The sequence below is a fragment of the Leucopleurus acutus genome (genome assembly GCF_964270905.1).
Source record: "Leucopleurus acutus genome assembly, chromosome: 16".
NCBI lineage: Eukaryota > Metazoa > Chordata > Mammalia > Artiodactyla > Delphinidae > Leucopleurus > Leucopleurus acutus.
In genome coordinates, this window is record NC_139158.1 from 72728033 (window position 1) to 72747217 (window position 19185).

General features: G+C 51.1%; 2 protein-coding genes across 4 annotated transcripts in view; one reads left to right on the forward strand and one right to left on the reverse strand.

Annotated features, from left to right (window-relative positions):
- The first annotated feature begins 1117 nt into the window (after positions 1–1117).
- SYS1 (SYS1 golgi trafficking protein) overlaps positions 1118–19185 on the forward strand; it is a 35733-nt gene continuing 17665 nt past the window's right edge. Inside the window, exons 1-5 of one of the 3 annotated variants that reach the window (XM_082856300.1) lie at positions 1121–1170; positions 1784–2023; positions 2220–2482; positions 3833–3900; positions 5054–5643. In XM_082856300.1, the coding sequence (XP_082712426.1) occupies positions 1822–2023; positions 2220–2482; positions 3833–3900; positions 5054–5294 (774 nt within the window). In that variant the 5' untranslated portion in view covers positions 1121–1170; positions 1784–1821 and the 3' untranslated portion in view covers positions 5295–5643. Of the gene's footprint in view, positions 1171–1783; positions 2024–2219; positions 2483–3832; positions 3901–5053; positions 5644–19185 lie in introns of those variants that run through there. The other 2 variants (XM_082856301.1, XM_082856302.1) reach the window with 2 other exon arrangements.
- On the reverse strand, positions 11992–14736 carry TP53TG5 (TP53 target 5; the record flags this gene model as incomplete). The annotated part of the gene is made up of 4 exons (XM_082856815.1): positions 11992–12502; positions 14003–14133; positions 14334–14408; positions 14689–14736. The coding sequence occupies 4 exons, from the start codon at positions 14734–14736 to the stop codon at positions 11992–11994; spliced, it is 765 nt and encodes a 254-aa protein (XP_082712941.1).

Genomic DNA, 19185 nt, shown 5'->3' on the forward strand with positions numbered 1-19185 from the left:
CTTCCAACCTCTCCGTAATCCCTCACCCTGAACCACTTAAGCCTAGGGATTCACTGCTCCTTTCCCACTTCCCACTATCCCACACATATTTCACTGTCTTCTTCCTTTCTTTTTCTTTTTTAAAATTCTGGAATGGTATCTTGGTGTTTGGAATCAGGTGTCCTGGGTTTGAATCCCAGCTCAGCTTCCTATGAGCTCTCTGACCTAGGTAGAGTCACGCCCCACTCTCAGAGCCTCAGTTTCCTCACCTTTAAAGTGGGGGATAATATCTATCTTCTCTGATGATGATGATGATTTCGGCCATTGTGGGATCTTAGTTCCGCGACCAGGGATCGAACCCAGGCCCTCAGCAGTGAAAGTGCAGAGTCCTAACCATTGGACCGCCAGGGAGTTCCCATACCTTCTCTGATTATGAGGATGAAACAAGATCACATAGATACTTAATAAACAGAAGATGTTTTCTCAGAAGCACTAGATCATGTAAGTCATTAATACACCAGAGAGATTTGGTGAGCTGAAATGAGGTGCCTAAAAGAATAGTTGAACTGGAAATCACCTCAGAAATCTTTGAGCCTTAATGACTTCCAAGCTGGAGTCCAAGTGAACTGTTTACAATATTTCCAAACGATAAGGGAAATCACACACTTACTCTTGATAGCGTCTCAGGTTTCTTTACCTTTGTCTGGAATTGTAACAACTCAAGGTGATAACATGGTTAACACATGCTGTTCAGAAGTTCTGACTGGCAAGTTACATAGATCTTTGATAAGCTTTTTTTAATGGGAAAATAATTAGTGGAGGGCAGATTAAATGATGGAAAACATTAATCTTGTCTAACTCCTCATTTCATAAACAGGGAAGCTGAGGTTTAAAGAAGAAAGTGGCTTGCTAATCACACAGCTAGTAGAGCAGGCTAGAAAACCTGGACTCTTCCTGGAACCAGTTACTTCCCTTCTTTCCATTCCGGAAAAGGAGAACCTAGGATCAAGGAAATCGATGGGTTTCCGTCGGCTGAGGCAGGAGTGAAATGACTCATCAATTTGCTGTTGCCCTTTCTCTATTCTTGACTCATTCAGCACGTATTTACTGACTGTCCACACTATTTGGACTCAGAAGAGAAGGCAGAGAGAAATAGCTATGGCGGCAGGCAGCATCGGGATCTGCTTCCAGGTATGACTTCAGAACCTGGGCTTTTCCCCCCCATTTTAAATATATATATATATATGGATATCCACATTATAAAACACCCACTACTCTGCCTTCTAATACAGTTAGGTTGTGTCTGAGGGCAGGGGCTGTCTCATTCGAACGTGTGCAAATTTTCCTGGCACTCAGTAGGGCACGAAATCAGTGCTGTGGTATTGGAAATACTTGAACTCTAATTCTGACTGCCACTAATTCTATGTCTTTGAGACAGTATATTCTTTTCCTTCTCTGGCCCTTAGTTTTACCATCTGTAACCCAGAAACAGTGGCAAAATCATGTGTGGAATTGCTGGCAAGTTCATTTCAAGTTATCCCAGGATTTAACTAGGAGAAAGAAAACGTTGGGAACCTAGGCTGAAAACAGAGTCGACGTTATCACCTCGTTAATTCCCAAACATCTTTCCCTCGCCCTTGACCCCTCCTCTTACCTTCTACCCTAGCCGTCCTCCTTTTCTTCAAGATTTCCCTCTAGAGGGCACGCTAGCTCTACCGTTCTGGTGCCCCACTTCCGTTCGCCTTCATTTTTTTCTTCTGCGCATGTGCACACTTCGCTTCCGGGCTTCCCTACTCTCGTTTAGGTGGCTCGACCGAAGACTGCACCCGCTACGCCTGCGCAATGTCAGCCCCGCCCCTCCACCGCTGTCCCCGGAAACGCTTCCTTCCTACGCAGCGGCTACAGTCGCAGCAGCAGCTGGAGCTTTGCCTCTCTAGGCCGGTAGGGCCTCTCCTCCATGGTCCTGCTTGTCAGCACCGTTCCGGGGGCCAGTCGTTGAGGCTGGGCTGCGCTCGGAAGCTTCGATCCTCGAGTCCGTCACCCGGTGAGTGAACCCCACAGGAGCTCGAGTACGAGCGGGGCCCGAGCAGCTGCTGGAACGGGCAGGATTTCCCCTCACTCCGGGAATGGGTCTGTCCGCCCCGGCCTCCCCCCCAACTCCCGGAATGGGCTCGCCCCCTCGGTCCCAGTCCCTCCTCCCGACTGGGCGACGTTGCCATGGTGACGGCCGGCGGGCTGAGGCCCGGCGTGTGTCCTCTCAGGTGCCGGGGCGGCCCGGGGCCCATGGCGCGGCGGTGGCGCTGACCCAGGCCCGGGCGGCGGCCGGGCCCCGCGGGCCGGCATGGCGGGCCAGTTCCGCAGCTACGTGTGGGACCCGTTGCTGATCGTGTCGCAGATCGTCCTCATGCAGACCGTGTATTACGGCTCGCTGGGCCTGTGGCTGGCGCTGGTGGACGGGCTGGTGCGCAGCAGCCCCTCGCTGGACCAGATGTTCGACGCCGAGGTATGGTCCCCGGGCCGGCGCGGGCGGCGTCTCGGCCTCACCGGGTGGTCTGACACTACTGGGCTCTAGACCTGGCTGGGCCACCTTCTCGTTTTGTGGCCCTGGGAAAGGGATATCACCTTTCTGAGCCTCGGCTGTCCTATCCATAAAATGGAATGACAGAGAGGCAGATTAGTACAAAGGAAGGGGCCTGCGTTCCAGGCAACCTGATACATCTCCTTTCTGACACTGAAAAAGTGACTTCACTTCTCTGAGCCCCAGATTCTCGGGTGCCAAATTGGGGACGGGGGGATGGATAAAAGAGCATTCACGGAGTATAATGGGAACTTCCTGGACTTTGGAGTCAGGTCTCTAAGTTCCATGTACTAGCTGTGTGACCTGGGGCGAGTGTTGTCATCTCTCTGAACCTCAGTTTTCCTGTCTGCAAAATCATGAGACCGCTGGCATAGAGGTCGTGGACTGCAGTACAAAGAGCCTGGCTTTGGATTCAGACATACTTAGTGACCAATGTAGGCTGAAACATACCAGCTGTGGGATTTGGGGTAAAGTTGCTTTATCTTTCTGAGCCTGTTTCCTCTTCTGGAATAGAATAATCCTCAGCAAAATGTTATGAGGGCCAGAGGGGCCTAGGAGTAAGAAAGTGCCTTATAAAGTGTAATGGGAGGGTGGAGAGGTGTTTTGCTTCAGAGAGGCAGCTGTGGTATATGGTAATAAGCACAGTTCTTGGAGCCAGGAGATCTGGGATGGAATCTTTCCTCCTGTTGCTTATTCTCTATGTAGCCCTTGGGCAAGTTATTATCCAAAAAAAGGTAATAATAAGCAAGTTATTATCCAAAAAGAGGTAACAGTAACAACAATAACAACTTTATGAGGTTGTTGTGAGGATGATATGAGATAATGAATGTCAAGGCCTTTGAAAGCTGAAAGTGTGCAGATGTTTGGTATTGGATAGTACCGTATGGACAGTGGACAGTGGTGGAGGTCACTCACCCACCAGGTGCCTAGTAGTACCTTCTTAGGAGTCTTGCTGAACCCCATTCTAACTCTTTTGCTGTTTATTTACCCTGTCACTTTGGGCAAGTGACTTAACTTCTTTGAATTTTTATTCCTCCTTTGTAAAATGAGGATAATGATCCCTTCCCGGCTGCTGTGAGGGGTCAGATGAGATACAGTGGTGGATGTCTGTAAAAGCAGCTTGGTGGAAGTAGGCTGCCGTACAGATGAAGAGGCCTGTTGGCTTCTGTGGTCCTGGAATGACGTTTGTTCCTGAGCGGGGCTGCTGGGGTCCTGGAGCCTGGGGCTCTGCCAGGTCACTTCTCCAGCATATTTCCATTTGTGATTCCCCCTCAGATCCTGGGCTTTTCCACCCCTCCAGGCCGGCTCTCCACGATGTCCTTCGTCCTCAACGCCCTCACCTGGTGAGTATCACCAGTTTTGCTATCCAACTTTTGGGGTCTTAGCACTGGAACTAACTTCCTAAATTCGGACGTGAAACAGGCTGGCACTTGTTCCTGGGCAGTGGTGGACTAAAATGGGTGGCAGAGGCCAGTTCTGGGACTGGCTCCACTGTAGGGTTTCTTTGATCGCTGTTTTGACTTAGCTGGAAAGCTCTTATGTCGCTCTGTGCATGCTGCCTTGGGACAGCTTTCATCTCAGACCACTTCCCTGATGTGGAATCAGATGAGGAAAGGATTGCACCGGGAGTCAGTCTATTCTTGGCCCATGTGCCATTGGCCAAGTTCCTTCCCTTCTCTCTAGGCCTTGGGTCCTCATCTGTACCCTGAGGGCTTTGACTGAGAGGTGGTTTAGGGAAGTGACTAAGAGCTTAGGCTCGGGAAGCCGACTCACTTGGCTTTGACTCTCAGCTTTACCACTAGTCTAGTGACTGTGGACAAGTTAATCTGTCTAAGCCCCAGTTTCCTCATCAGTAAAATCAGGCTAATAATATTACCCACCTCATAGTGGTAAGCGTTACATGAGTTAATTCACAGGAGGTACTTAGAACGATGCCTTTCACATTACTGTTCTTGACCTTACACTGGAGGTTGAAAACTGGTGGGATGACTTTGACCTGAATTTGGCTCCCAGATATGGTCTGTTTGGCTTACACAGTTGTCAACCCATGCAGGGTGTTTAAGACTTTTTTCACTTAGTTGAAAATCAGGATATTTTATGTTAAAAATACAGATTTCTGGCTTCTCTTAAAAAATGGGATGATCGATTGATTCCAGGCCAGCATTCTAGCATGGTGACTTGCCTAGCTGCAGGCCGCACTTTAGATGAAACAGGTATGCTTCATGCTGCCACAGTCCCCACCAGTCGCTGGGATCCCTTTGAGTGGCAGCTGCATCGATCATCAAGCTCGTACTTTTTCCTTCTCCCCAGCCTGATCCACTCTCAGCATCACCTGCCAGGTTCCTCTGGGCATCTGATAATGTAACCCCTGCCTCCCACTTCTCTCGCTTGCTTCTGACCACTATGCTGTCATCCTAATTGTCCCTGCTCCCCCAAATAACCTAATCTAAGGCCAGGACAACCCAGTGACAACTCACTGCTGTCCTCTCCCCACAGTGCCCTGGGCTTGCTGTACTTCATCCGGCGAGGGAAGCAGTGTCTGGATTTCACTGTCACTGTCCATTTCTTTCACCTCCTGGGCTGCTGGTTCTACAGCTCCCGTTTCCCCTCGGCGCTGACCTGGTGGCTGGTCCAGGCCGTGTGCATTGCACTCATGGCTGTCATCGGGGAGTACCTGTGCATGCGGTCGGAGCTCAAGGAGATCCCCCTCAACTCAGCCCCGAAGTCCAGTGTCTAGAGTCAGGTCCTTTGGACACCCAGCTGGGCACTTGACACCTTGGGCTGCTCCGACTGTCCAGATGAGGTCCAGCCCAGGCCTGAGAGGAACCCGGGAAATGTGAAGTCTCTGTTGGTGTGGGAGAGAGAGTGAGGCCCCATCAAGAAGGCAGGTAGCAGGCAGGATCACAGCTGCAAGAACGGCCTCCGTTCACTGAAGCCTTGGTATCTGGGAGGTCGGCAAGGGGACCTCTTTCAGGGTAATAACAGAATCAGAACCATGCCACTCTTGAGCCACCATACCTGTCACCAGCCTGTTATTTTAAAAAGGAAAAAAAAATAATAATCAAGGGTATCTGATCACAGCGAACCACTCTTCTAGCCACCTGTCTTACTCCCTGGGACAGCTGTTAGCTTTGCCATGCTGCTGGACTGCAGCTGTTCTGTTTGGAGCAACACTGGGTTTCTGGATCCAGAGCCACAGAAAGATGTAGGCGCAAAGTAGCAGGCTGCTGTCAGTGAGAGGATGACAGGTGGAGGCATCAAGCAGAAAGAAAACGCACAACCTGTGTCCTGCTACACACATGTGTGTGTACACCAGTGAACCCATGACTGACTTTCTTCCGGTTCTCTCTACTGGGCCTCCACCCTGCTGCCAGCTTTCAACATTGCAGGCCGTAGGACCCAGAGAAGAATCTTAGCGTCGCTCCCCATCTAACCCTCGAACTAGAGTCACTGCCTGTTCTCTAGGAATGACCGGGCATCCCAGCTCCCACGGACCTCCCTTCTGGCAATAGTTCCCTTTTCCCGCCTTGTTTGGAATTACACAGTGGGAAGGGTACAGTGGGCGCCCAGACACAGGAAGCCCAGCCTTCCAGCTGAGGTGCACTTGATAGTGCCGAGGGAGATAGGAATTTGCTACTAAGATTTTTCTTCGGGGTGGAGTGTCCTCTGTGAGGGGCTTACAGCTGCCCTTCCCGTGTACATAAATACAGTATTTTCCACGGTTCTGCCTGTGCTTATTTTGTAATGCTGTGCTCGGGAGCTATACAGAATGATTAGGCCACCTTCTTTTTTTCCTGAACCCAAGTATTCCTCCACCTGGTTAAAACACTAAGTGCCAGGGACACCTGTGTCCCACCCCGCCTGCAGCCTTCTCCGCCACGCCTTGGGTGAACTGCCATGACGCTCAGGGTACCTTTGCCATTTGCCAGTGACTTCTGAACGTGCCCAGTGGAATGCACTGGTCTAGACCCATTTCTGCCTGGAAACCATTGCTGCTCGCCTTTGGGTCCTCCAGAGCCTGCCTGGGAGAGCTGTCAGTGCTCAGCTTCCAGTGTTAGGGCTACACGGTTGGGGACTTTTGCTGTCTCCCCAGGAAGCCTTTCTAGCCTCCTGGCTCCCAGCCCTGCAGAATAGGAAGTTGAGGCCGACAGGATGAAGGGTTAAGAGTGAACATGCCTGGGCAGAGGCTGGGAAAATGCTCGGGTGAGGCACCTCAGTAACTCAGGGAACTCTAGCCAAGCTGGGAGGAAGCAGGTTGTTAATGAGATTCTAATCCTGGCTGCAGGGCCCAGGAGGTATGACCAGCTGAAATGGCTTCCCCTGGGTGGATGGATTTCCCCCCAGACTCTAAAGGCAGGTGACTAACTTTATTTTGAGGCAAGCCTCAGAGCACTCACATCGTGTGGCCGCAGGCTCCCGTGGCCAGCTCTGGTGGTGGTAGCTCCAGCTGTTGGCACACCTCTTTGGGAGTTTCCCACAAAGGCTGGTGCTGTCCTGCTCATCTTCGATGACAGATCTCTGCCCCTTGAGTGTCAGTTGGATTTATGAAAACTGCCAAAGGTCAGGGGAGCCAAGGTGGGTTTTTTTTGTTTTTTAATAATATCATGACTAAGCTGAATGACAGTTGGGGGTCAAACATATGTGAGTTTCCTGAGATTTTTATGAATTCTAAAGTGACAAAGCAGTGTCTAGAGGCAAGTTCCAGAGAGGACTGGGCAATGGAAGTAATAAATAACATGCATTGAGTGCTTCCTAAAGAGATGTCCAGCAGTAGACTAAGTGCTCTGCACCTCCTTGCTCACTTAATCTTCACAACAACCCTCTGAAGTAGGAAATAGCATCATCTGTATCTTACAGATGAGGAAACTGTAAGGAACTTGCCCAAGGTTACATGTTAGGAGCTGGCAGAGCCAGGATTTGGGTTCCGGTAGTGACATTAATAAACTCATTCTGAAGAGATTAATAGTTAAAGATGTTTAAGTTCTTAGTGGTTAAACAATCTGCACCTTATAATCATACTTTCTCATCCTACTGTATTGTTTTAAATACTAAGGATGTAAACTGTGTAAATATTACTTGCTTGCCAAGAAAAACTGACAGGCAGTACATTAAATATGGCCACAGATTTCCAAGTGAACATAGGAATGTTGGAAATATTTTTATTTCCAAAGGATAAAGGAAAGTACCTAGATCCGAAAGTTACCGCCACCCTACCACTGAGTTGGTGTAGCTCTTGACTTTCTAGGGGTATGACGTCTAGACGCCCCCCCCCCCGCCCCGCCCCATCCCGTCCACTACCATTTGGAGAGACAAGTGCATAGCTGGTGCTCAGAATAGTTTATAACCCGCAAGAAGGATGGGAAAGGAGAAAGGGATGTCTAGCTCAGAGGGTGCCTCTAACCCCTAGTTCTAGGCAGGCCTGCCCAGATCAGAGCCACATGGGGGTCAGAATGGCAGCCAGCAGGCACCAGTGAGGCGGGAAGCTCCAGGTCCCCGTGAGTCTTATGTGAGGCACAGCTCAAACAGGTTAGGTTCCCCTGGAAGCAGAGTCTTAGACTCTCTTCAACAACTCCCAGATCAGGGTAGCTTCCTTCTCGCAGTCCCCGGGGGCAGTCAGCCTGTAACCCAGGGACTATAGCCTCAGGGGCAGGGGAAGGAGAGGCCAGTTCTGGGCACAAGAGAGGTTCTTTGTGGAGAGGGAATTAAGAGCTACTGCGTGCTTGAGGTTTTCTGTAGGAAAGTAGCAAAGGATGGTAGAACAACATTGAAACAAGGGGAGTAGAGGGAGCTGAGAGTTTTAATCCCTGACCTGCCTACCTGGCCAAGCCAGGGAGACTTCTAGGGGCCCAATGTCAGAAGGCTTTAGAGAGCTGCAATGGAGTGCAAGGTTAAGTCCTGGAGTCTCATTACCAGCTCTGAGACCTTGGATAAGCTACTTAACCTTCCCTGGGTTGAACTTCCCTGAGTTTTTGTGAGGATTCAGTGAGATGTCATAATGTAAAGCATTTAGTGCTGTGCCTGACCTATAAGAAAGTGATCCATGAATCTAAGCAGTTAGAATTATGGGACCGCTGCCCCCTTCCCATTTTACAGAGGAGATATCTTTCTTCAAAGCCTCAACTGTTAGGTGGGGGACAGGCTTGCCCATGACCTAGGTACAGCCACCAAGTATTGAGCTCCTATGTGCCATGCACTGTAAAGTGATTTATGTTTCTAACTTAACCCAATGAGATAGGCACCACCGTTTTCCCCATTTTGCAGACAATGAAACTGAGGCTTAGGAGTAAACAGCTTTCCCCAGCATCAAACAGCTGATAAGAAGCTAGGCCTGTCTGCCTCAGCAACCTCAGCCCCATTCATCCACCAATCATGTTTAAGTGGTACATGGCCCAGATTGGGAGAGGGACAGTCTCCGGGATCCAGATGCTATTTTGTGAATGTGAACATAAGATTGGCTTTTTAAACAAGCAGCTAGTTCCCTAAAGGTGGGCAGTTAGGCAGCTGCTCATAAGTGAGAAACAGGGCCAGTACTGGCTTTATTACAGCAAGGAGGCCTGGAAAAAGGCCGAATGTTCAACATCCCACAAACTGGTTTCAACTACATCAAGCCTGATTTGCGCAAAGCCCTCTGGAATGGCTATTAGTATCCCTCTTTTAATAAACAGATGGAATAGGCTCTGAGAGGTCGTGTGACTTGTTAAAATTCAAACATTAAAAAATTTCCCCCAGTTAACTGTTAGGGAGCCATTTCTCCTGTGGTCTCTTATCCCTGAGATTATGGGTTGCAGCATCCTGCCCAAATCAGGATCTGACTGAGCCCTGAAGAGGGGCCTCAGGTTGAAGTGGTTAAACAATGGGAGAATGGTAGTGGGGAGACCCTAGTCCTGGGATTATGGGAGGCAGGTTGCCTGAGCCTGATGCCAGCAGATGGAAGGGATAAGGCTGGAAGGAGTGCACTGCTGGAAGTCATTCACATGCATGAGGCCTGCATCCTTGCTTCCCCAGCGGCACCCTGGCCACGCTGGGTCCCAGCCTAGGCACACAGGCTTCTGTCTGCTCACTTGATGGCATTGCCCGTGGGAAGCTGGGGCCCAGCTCCGGCTCCCAATTGGGCAAAGTAGAAGTTGCCAACCTCGCCTAGGCTCAGGCCATTCGGGCCCCCACTTGGGGCTCCCCGGGGAAGGTTCCCATGAAGACTAGTGCATGCCCCCACCCCCACCCCGCCACACACACAGGGTTTGGCTTTTTGTTTGGGAGTGCGCTGCCCTAATCGCCCGCTGATAGAGCACGCTGGACAGAAGTTTACTTGAAGGTTGATGGAACGGAAGGTGCTTGGGAGGAAAGATCGAATAGAGGGTTGATGTGATTGATGATGCCCAGCAAGGGAACCGAAATGGAGACTACCCAGGAAATGGGCTGGATTGCAAGCTTAGCGGGAAGACAGCTTGAAGTGAAGTTTACGGGAGTGGAGGTTGCGCGGAGGGGGCGGGGCGGGGTGCTCGGGAAGGGAGCGCCGCGCCTGGGTGGCCGCAGGTAGGGAGCGCGCTGCGGGGGGCGTTAGGTCGCCATTCCCGAGGCTGAGCAGTGCGGTGCAGAGCGGTCCAGCGCCAGGCCCCGCTCAGGCTGTTCTCGCGGCCCGGTTTCCGCTGGCGGCCTCCTGGCGGATGCTCAGTCAGGGTACTGAGCCCCAGTGGAGAGGAGGGGTGCGAGCCGGCCGGTTTAGCGGGAGCCTTTCCCATCCTTCTCTCTCCCTCCCAATCTGAGGATCTCCATCAGTGTCCTGGCTCCCTGGGAGTGAGGGTGGAGGACTCTGCGCCCCTCGATGGCTCTGCTGCTCTCCCGAGGGCGCCCGCTGCACACAGCCTGTCTCCAGGGGAATACGGAGGACCAGGATCATAGTCTTTGTGCAGAGAAAGCCTGGGCCCTCTCTGTTTTCCTCTCCCCAACTGCATATTCAGGGCCCTGTGGCTCCTACCGGACTCGGGGTTGGAGGATGGACGCGCTGTGTCCCACGGGAGCAGTAGGACGAAGTACCAGTTCCCCGCCTGACTCGGTGCTTTCCGTGACCCAGGCGGGGCACATTTCACATATCCGGCTGGCATTTATTGACACCCGGAGCCGTGATAATCAGGGCGCAATGCACGTGCGTGACGGGCTGGATGCTGCGTTGCACCTTTTCCCCTTCTTCGGGAAACGGAACGGGGAGCAGCCAGGAGACCTAGATTAGAGTTCTTGCTGTGCCACTTCCCAGCGGCGTGAGCTTCTCGGCGCCGCGGTGGTTTCCTCCTCTCCTTGGCCTGCAGGGCCATTGTGAGGCACCTGGCACCCAGGAAGCGCACAACCAACGCCCCCCTTCTATGACTTCATGGAGAGCACCGCTCAGGAGGCCAGCTTGCAGAGGCGGGGGAGGGGAGCAGCCCGCTTGCTTCTTTGTTATGGCTTCTACACTGACCGTAGGGACCTGGGGATGGAGTGGAATTAACCTGAAGTCGTGATTCACACTCTTCCCCACTCCCCCACCTTACCTCCGCGGAGGGCCTCTTTCCTCCAGCCTTTCCAGCCCCAGATAAAGAGGCAGAGCCAGCGGCAGTATTCTTCAGCGCCATATGGGAGATTTTATTTGTAGACTCGCGAATTTTCCCGCCCATCCCTCCCGTTGAGATGGTTGCGCGATCTCCGCCCTCTCCGCACACCTCTGGCTCCCATCCAAGGTCACACCTGCGAGCAGAGACCTCAGCGTCAGTTAGGAGCTAAGACCGCCCCCAGAGGGCGCTGGCGTCCAGGGAGAGGGCTCAGGGACCAGGGCGCTGCGGTGTCTGGCAGATTGGCGATGCCCTGTTTGCTGAAGGGGCAGCTTCCCATTCAGCTGGACCCCCAGGCCCATCACCCCCTTCCTTTCTTGGGACCTCAGTGGAGGGGCTGGAGTATTTCTACTTTTTCTTTTGCTAAGGAACTTTTGTTCAGAGTAGGTCTTATTTGAGGCACGAATAAATAAAACAAATGCAGAGTTTATCTAAGAGGGGATGAGATGCAGAAGAGCCTTACTTGACCACGCCCCCTCCCCTTAGCCCCACATTTGGAAATCCCTAAACTCACTTACTCAGACTTCTGTGAGATTCTGAGCCATAGCAGATGGCCCCTCCTGAGGCCTCCAGGCAGTGGATGACCCACCTCAGAACCACACTCCCAGTGCCCTCCTTCCCCAGAGCCCCTACTTGGGTCCTGAGAGGACCCAGCCTGGCCACTGCCCTGCTGTGTGGACTTGGTCAATGGCTTCCGCCTCTCTGGGCTTCCCTCTCTGGGCATGAAGGTAGGGCCTCCCAGCACCGCCAGCCACAGCCCCCAAGACTCTGGATCCTAAGCCCTCTGACTCTGGGCCCAGCTCAGGGCCTGGCTTGGGGCTTGTGTCTCACCCTAGCCTGGCAGTGGCATTGTCACATCTTGTATGGACGGACCATTGGCAGCTCAAGTGATGCCGAGCAGAGGCGGGTGCAGCAGCGCTTGACCGAGCGCAGGGCGGATGGTCTGCACATCACCCGGGGCCCTGGGAGGTGGACTCGTGTGGGCAGCCCCTCACACCAGATCCACTGGTCTGCTGTGTCCAGCTGTTTCATGTCCTCCATGGGAGTTCTGTACTGGTGGGTCTTCAGGAAGACGACCCGGGGGTCCACAGTGGGTGATTGCCTCTCCTGGGCTCCAGGGCCAGTGGGCAGGCCACGACCCTTTGACGTCACGGGGACCTCAGGCTCCGGCCGCTCCTCCTCGTGCGGCACTGCTTGCTGTGCCGTGTGCCCCTTCCGCAGTGCCGCCTTGGGCCTTGACTGCTCCGGGTCCTCAGGCTCCCTCAGGGGCTCTGATTTCTTGGAGTCCAGTTTCTTGTTGGGACACCCAGCCTCCTGAAGATCTTTGTTATTTTGTTCTACTGTATCCCAGACATCTTCGTGGCTGGCAGGGAGAGGAGCGGCAGTCAGCAGAGCAAGACCAAGGTCCTGGGCCTCCAGCTAGACCGAGACAACGGTTCTGCAGTCAGCTCAGGGAGCCTGTCAGGAAAGCTAGAGAGGGCCTGAAAAGAAGCTTCTCTACCACTCAGAGGTCTTGTTCCTGGGGGCAGGGGGTGTGGTGATAAGGACCGGCAGGCAGAAGGGATGTGAGAGGTTGGAAAGGCCTGAGGCAATGGCTAGTAGTTAGGATACCTAGAAATATATATTGCCTGCATCGGCCACTAGGTTAGGGTTCTGCCTCTTTGAATTTCAACTGATGGAGTGGACTGGTCCAGTGTTTTGTTTTTGGGTTTTTTTTTTTTTCATATTGTGTTCCAAGAAATCTTAGAAAATATCTCAAATGACCACCCCCCACCCCTGGAGGGGCAGGGTGAGGGGCAGGATAGCTTCCCTCCAACGACACAGTTGGGGCTTGGGGACAGAAATTTGAAGAGTGGCTCTGCTGCTTTAAAAAGGCTTGGAAATCTCTGGGACTAGATGATCCTGACCCTTCTGGCTCAGTGTTTCCTGAGCACCTGCATCGAGGAGGACGCCAACTCAGAGGGAGGAGCCAGAGGGGTGGAGTTACCTAGAGGGGTTATGAGACTTTCCCCAGGGGTGTCTGTCGTAGACTGAGTCCCCTGCAATGTGGCAGCCCCCGTCCTAGCTGAGTGTGTGTGGAGAGAGAGAGGCCTCAGGCTCAGGATAATGACAATACAGAGGATAATAATGGCCACTGCCGATTGGGTGCCCACTGGGTGTCAGGCCCAGGACCCTCACAACAGTCCTGCAAAGCAGGAGGCAGGGAAGAGGCAGAGCGGCTTGGAGAGCACAGACTTTGGAGACAAACTGGGATTCACATTTGCTTCTGCCTCTTACCATCTGTGTGATTTGGGACAAGAAAGGTAACCTGTCAGAGCCTTAGTTTCCTCATCTGTAAAACTGGGGTAATTCCTTCTACCTAACAGGATTTTTGTGAAGAATAAACTAAGTGGGAAAATGCTTTGCATGGTACCTGGCACTTAGCCGGTGCCTCATGTCAGCTTTCTTAGCATCCTGATGTGACTTGTGAGGAAACTGAGCCTCAGCAGAATGACTAGTTTGCAGGTGAATCTCTGCGTGGTGTTGACTTGGGAGAGGCAGAAGGGGTGGCCCCTCGTGCTCAGAGCACCAGGTGGTGGTTAGTCCCGTGGTTGGATGATTATGACCAGGGTTATGACAACAGCTCTGATATCAGCTGGGAACGGCTTCAAATCCTAGCTCTGCCACTTACCAGTCCAGTTAACGGGATAAGTTACAACATCTCTTGAGCCTCAGCTCCTCAGTAAAATAGGGCTAATAAATAACTACCTTTCTGCCAGAGCCTAGTCAAAATGCAGGTTGCGAAATTCCTTAACATAGTGCCCGTTCCTAGTAAAGGTGGCTATTGGGCCCATGATAGGGGCCGCGGGTGGGCCATGCTCACCCAGAGGAGACCCTGCAGATCTTCGGAACTCTGAGCAGTGAATTCCAACACCTTTTGGCCAGGTTATGCAGTTCTTGGGTCCGAGGGTTCGAGCTCTCAAGCAGCTTCAAGAGCGCCAAGTTTTTTAGCACCTGCCAGGGGCGAGGAGCCAGAAAAACTGAAGCTTCAGCTTTCCTGGGCTAGCGTCCCACCCCGCTACCCGGACTTTGGCTCAGCTCAGCTCAGGGCAGGGCCAGGTGACTCCTCCCGGGTCACTCGGCCTGGCAGCCAGGAGCAACACTGCATGGGGGCTCAGGCTCTCCTAAGCAGACACCAAAACGGGGCGCCTCACCGCTTTAAGTCGGTTCCGCGCAATTACTTTGCTGACAGGCTGCTGTATCTTGTCCCGTGGTTCCTCATCTTGCATCTGACAGAGAGAGAGAGAGAGAGAGAGAGAGAGGGAATGCTAACACAGTAGGAACCCCCCGAACGCCTCCATAATGCCTCTCCATTGGGCTGGGCTTGGTGTGACCAACCCTAGACTGGGAGTTTTGTCACCTTGGTTTGGGGGTGGAAACAGGGAGCCCATTCTAACTCTCCTGACCTCCCTTCACCTCTCCCTCTTCCCCCCAGCCTGGAAGGTCCCCATCCTGGGCATGGTTGGACTCTTTGTTGAGACCCCCACTGGGTCTAGTCCCAAATCCAACCTTGGAAACCACTGTATTCTTGAGCCTCTTCTTTGCTGATGGACTCATGCTGGAGCTGTGAGGCCTCAGAGACAGATGGAGCAAGGCACCGCCTGCCCCCTGCCTCTCTCAGCTCAGCCAGCGCTCAGGCTGGGCATGGGGATGATTGTGCTGGGGCTCCCAGGGAGGGGGCTGTGACATCACTGAAATGTGTGACAGTGGCAGGGCTGTCTCCGAGGAGTATGTGGATGGCAGGGGTGGAGGGTGAGGAGGAAACTCCTGTCTGTGGAGAAACCTGGTAGGTGCCGGGCAGAGGCATATATTGTAACCATCTCCCTGTGAGGTAGGAAAAGTCCCCCGTCTTTTTGTTTGTTTGTTTTAATAAAGAAGCCAGGGTTCAAAGAAATTAACTAATTTATCCACACAGCTGGATAATGTTGGAGCTGGAAACGTAAGGTCTGACCGTCAACCCATGAAACGTGGGTTCCCAACTATGCTCATATGTTCATTCATGTCACATATGTTGACTGTGTATCTGCTATGTGTTAGGTGTGTTCTAAGCGCTGGATTAAAAAAAAAAAACAATTCCTACCGTCAAGGAACTTACATTCTAGTGGAGAGTGTGTGTGCTTGTAAAGGTTTAACAATAGGCTCTCTGAAACAAAGTGTGTATATGTGTGTGTGGATGTGTGTTTATCATAAATTTTACTGAAAGAAACCTAATAAAATTCTACAATACTCTTTATTGTGAATTCGGTATAGCCAGTTTATTCTTACAGTATACTTTTCTTGAATTTTGCCTAACTCTGGCATCCATAGTCAACCTATGGTTATAACTGATGAACAAGTGTAGTTCCAACATGAATGTTGATGTAAGAAAGTGAAAAAGTGAAAGAACAAAGATGTTGGAATTCAACTCATTTCTCAATGACCTGATCGACTTCTCTGCTGTATTAGGTCACAGTTTTCAAACACCGGGAGTATATTTGCTCAGCTTTTCTTGCGTGTGTGTGGCTATTTACGATGTACAGGCATACCTCAGAGATATGGCAGGTTCGGTTCCAGACCACTGCAATACAGCGAGCTACCTGAATCTTTTGGTTTCCCAGTGCATATGAAAATTATGTTTACACTATACTGTAGTCTGTTAAGTGTGCAATAATAGCATTATGTCTAAAAAAATGTACATACCTTAATTTAAAAATACTTAATTGCTAAAAAACACTGATCATCTGAGCCTTCAGCAAGTCGTAGCAGCAACATCAAAGGTCACAGATCACTGTAACAAGTATAATAGTGAAAAAGTTTGAAATATTGTGAAAATTACCAAAATGTGACACAGTGACATGAAGCAAGCAAATGCTGTTGAAAAAATGGTGCCTATGGACTTGTTCAACTAGGGTTTCCACAAACCTTCAATTTGTAAATACCGCACTATCTGTGAAGTGCAGTAAAGCAAAATAAAATGAGATCTGCCTGTAGCAGCTATAGACAGAACATATTTACATTTAATCTACATTATTAACATTTCCTCCATTACTTTCTTAAGGCTAGACCGGGGGTAGGCAAATTTCTTCTGTAAGGAGCAAGATAGTAAATATGTTAGACTTTGCAGGCCATGTAGTTGCAACTACTCAACTGCTCTTGGGATGTGAAAGCAGCCACAGATATGGAAATGAGTGGGCCTGGCTGTGTTGCAATAAAGTTTATTTACAGAAATAGTTGGTGGGCTGGATTTGGCCCATGGCCAACTGCTGGTCTAGACAATCAACAGAACAATAAATCAAAACCTGATTTATCATACTTACCTATTTCTGTGGTGTAAATACTCCTACCAGGGCCGATTTCAAGCTACCAGTGTGATGTCAATGAATGCAGAGTTGAAAAGAAATGCACAGTAGCATGCCATTATATATTATATATTTCTACCATATTTCTACAGCTGTAAAGATTCTCAAGATCATAGATAATAGCAAAAGGTAGTAAAAATTAGAAAGTGATGAGTTTGAGCGTTTTTCACCTTTGTTTTTATCTTTTATTTTTTTTAATTAATTTATTTTTTATTTATTTATTTTCGGCTGTGTTGGGTCTTCGTTGCTGCACGCGGGCTTTCTCTGGTTGCGGTGAGCGGGGACTGCTCTTCGTTGCAGTGCGTGGGCTTCTCATTGCGGTGGCTTCTCTTGTGGAGCACGGGCTCTAGGTGCTCGGGCTTTGGTAGTTGTGGCACGTGGGCTCAGTAGTTGCGGTGCATGGGCTTAGTTGCTCTGTGGTATGTGGGATCTTCCCGGACCAGGGCTCGAACCCGTGTCCCCTACGTTGACAGGTGGATTCTTAACCACTGCGCCACCAGGGAAGCCCCTCACCTTTGTTTTTAATATCGTTAACTTGATGAAGTTGGTATAATTTAATTTTTAGTGATGGCATTGCTTAACAACCAGCCAACCAAGTTCCTAAAAATGTCATAGGCTTTTGTAAGCCCTCAGAGTCGGTTCCAGCACGCTTCTGTTAACGTTGGATGGGAGTAAGTGTGTGGAGAAAAGTAAACAGTGTGGGCCGGAAAGGGAGAACAAAAGTAGAAGCTTTGCTGTATTAAAAAGGATGGAATGGGGCCATTTCACCGACAAGATGAGATTTGGGGAGAGACCTGGAGGAGGTGAGGGAAGGGGGAAGGAGTGGCGTCAGGAGATGAGGGCAGAGGCGGAGTCGTGGTGAAGGGCTGGGGACAGATCATGGGAGATTTTAACAGCTTAGGCTGCTCTGAGTAATCTGCCCAGCTGGCTGCATCTGAATAATCAGAAGAGCTGGTGAGATCCAGCCTCTCGGGCACCACCTCACTCAGTCAGCCAATCTGGTACCACATCCACACCATACCCGGGCGGAGGGGTGTGCGTGCATCTGGGGTGCTTAGCTCTGCCTTTTAGGGGTGATGGACCAAGACCAGACTACCGAACAGCTTCTTACATGTACATGCCCTCTATTATTAGGGCAAAGATAAGCGGGTGGTAAAACACTCTGTGGACCAGGGAAGAAACCCAGGAGGTGACTTGGCAGGGAAGGCGCGGAGCACAGCCCCGCCCCTCTCCCTCTGCCTCAGCACTCTCCGCGGCTCCTCTGCTTCCCTCTCCCTGCGCGATTTCAGCTCTTCCTGGACCCTGCTGGACTCTGGTGGGCTGCATCAGGGTCGTCTACCCCCGCCACTCAGCACCTGGGCACCAAGGGCTGGGGCCCCGCTGTGTGCTCCCCACTGAAGATGGCACACAGGCCCAGGGGAGAGGTCCTTCTAGAATATGCGTTCCTCAGGGGCAGGGACTTTTGGCTGTTCTCTTCGTTGCTAACCCCTCAGAGCCTAGAATAGTACCTGGCCGACAATAGGTGCCCACTAAGTATTTCATGAAAAAGTGAAATAAATGGCGTTACCTATGATAAGGGCTGGGGGGCGGGCGCCGCTGGAACACAGAGGAGCAGTGTGGGGAGGCCAGGGAAGTCTTCGCAGAGATGGTGACGAGGAACAGAGGAGGAGTATGGCCTCCAGGCAGAGGGCTGTGGGCCGGGCAGGGCACTCTCAAAAGAGGGGATTTTAAAAGTACAGGTGTGGGAGGGAATTATGAACTGGTGTATGTGCTGGAGTGGAAAGTAGGAGCCCAGAGCGGCAGTGACCAAACCCGGAGGAGTGAGCAAGACACAGACTGCTAAGGGCTTGATCACAGGCTCAGGGGCTGGGAGTTTGTCCTGAGGGTCAGAGCATCCTGGGAGCGTTCCAGCAACCGAGGCAACGGGGCTTGATTGAGCTCCAGGGGCTGGCGCGCGCCTCTGCCATTCTGTTCTAGTCTGTTCTTTTCATCGTCACTCACTTCCCTCCCTTTGGAAGCTTAGGGAGTTCATCCCCAAGGGGGCAGGGCATTCTCCCTGACCAGACATTGTACCCCAGCAATGGCTCCTAAAGCAAATTCCCATATTCTGTCTTGTTTGTCTCTTCCGTTTACACAGGAAAAACCATTTATGGGAATAGTGACACCCAAGGACACACAGCTGGTCAGCCTTTTGGACCAAATCCAAGGCACTTGAGTGAGAAACTGCCACTCTGTTTTTCTTAGTTGTGGTAAATACACATAACAAAATTTACCACCTTAAACATTTTAAGTGGGCAGTTCAGTACATTCACACTGTTGCGCAACCATCACCGCCATCCATCTCCAGAACTCTTTTCATCTTGCAAAACTGAAACTCAATACTAAATAACAACTCCCCATTCCCAACTCCCCCTCAGCCCTGGCAACCACCCTTCTACCTTCTGTCTCTATGAATTTGACTGCTCTAGGGACCTCATGTGAATGGAATCATACAATATTTGTCTTGCTGTGATGGCTTATTTCACTTAGCATAATATCCTCAAGGTTCATCACGTTATAGCAGAATTCCCTTCCTTTAAGGCTGAATAATATTCTGTTGTACGTATAGACCATATTTTGCTTATCTACTCATCCACTGGTGAGCACTTGGGTTGCTTCCACCTTTTTG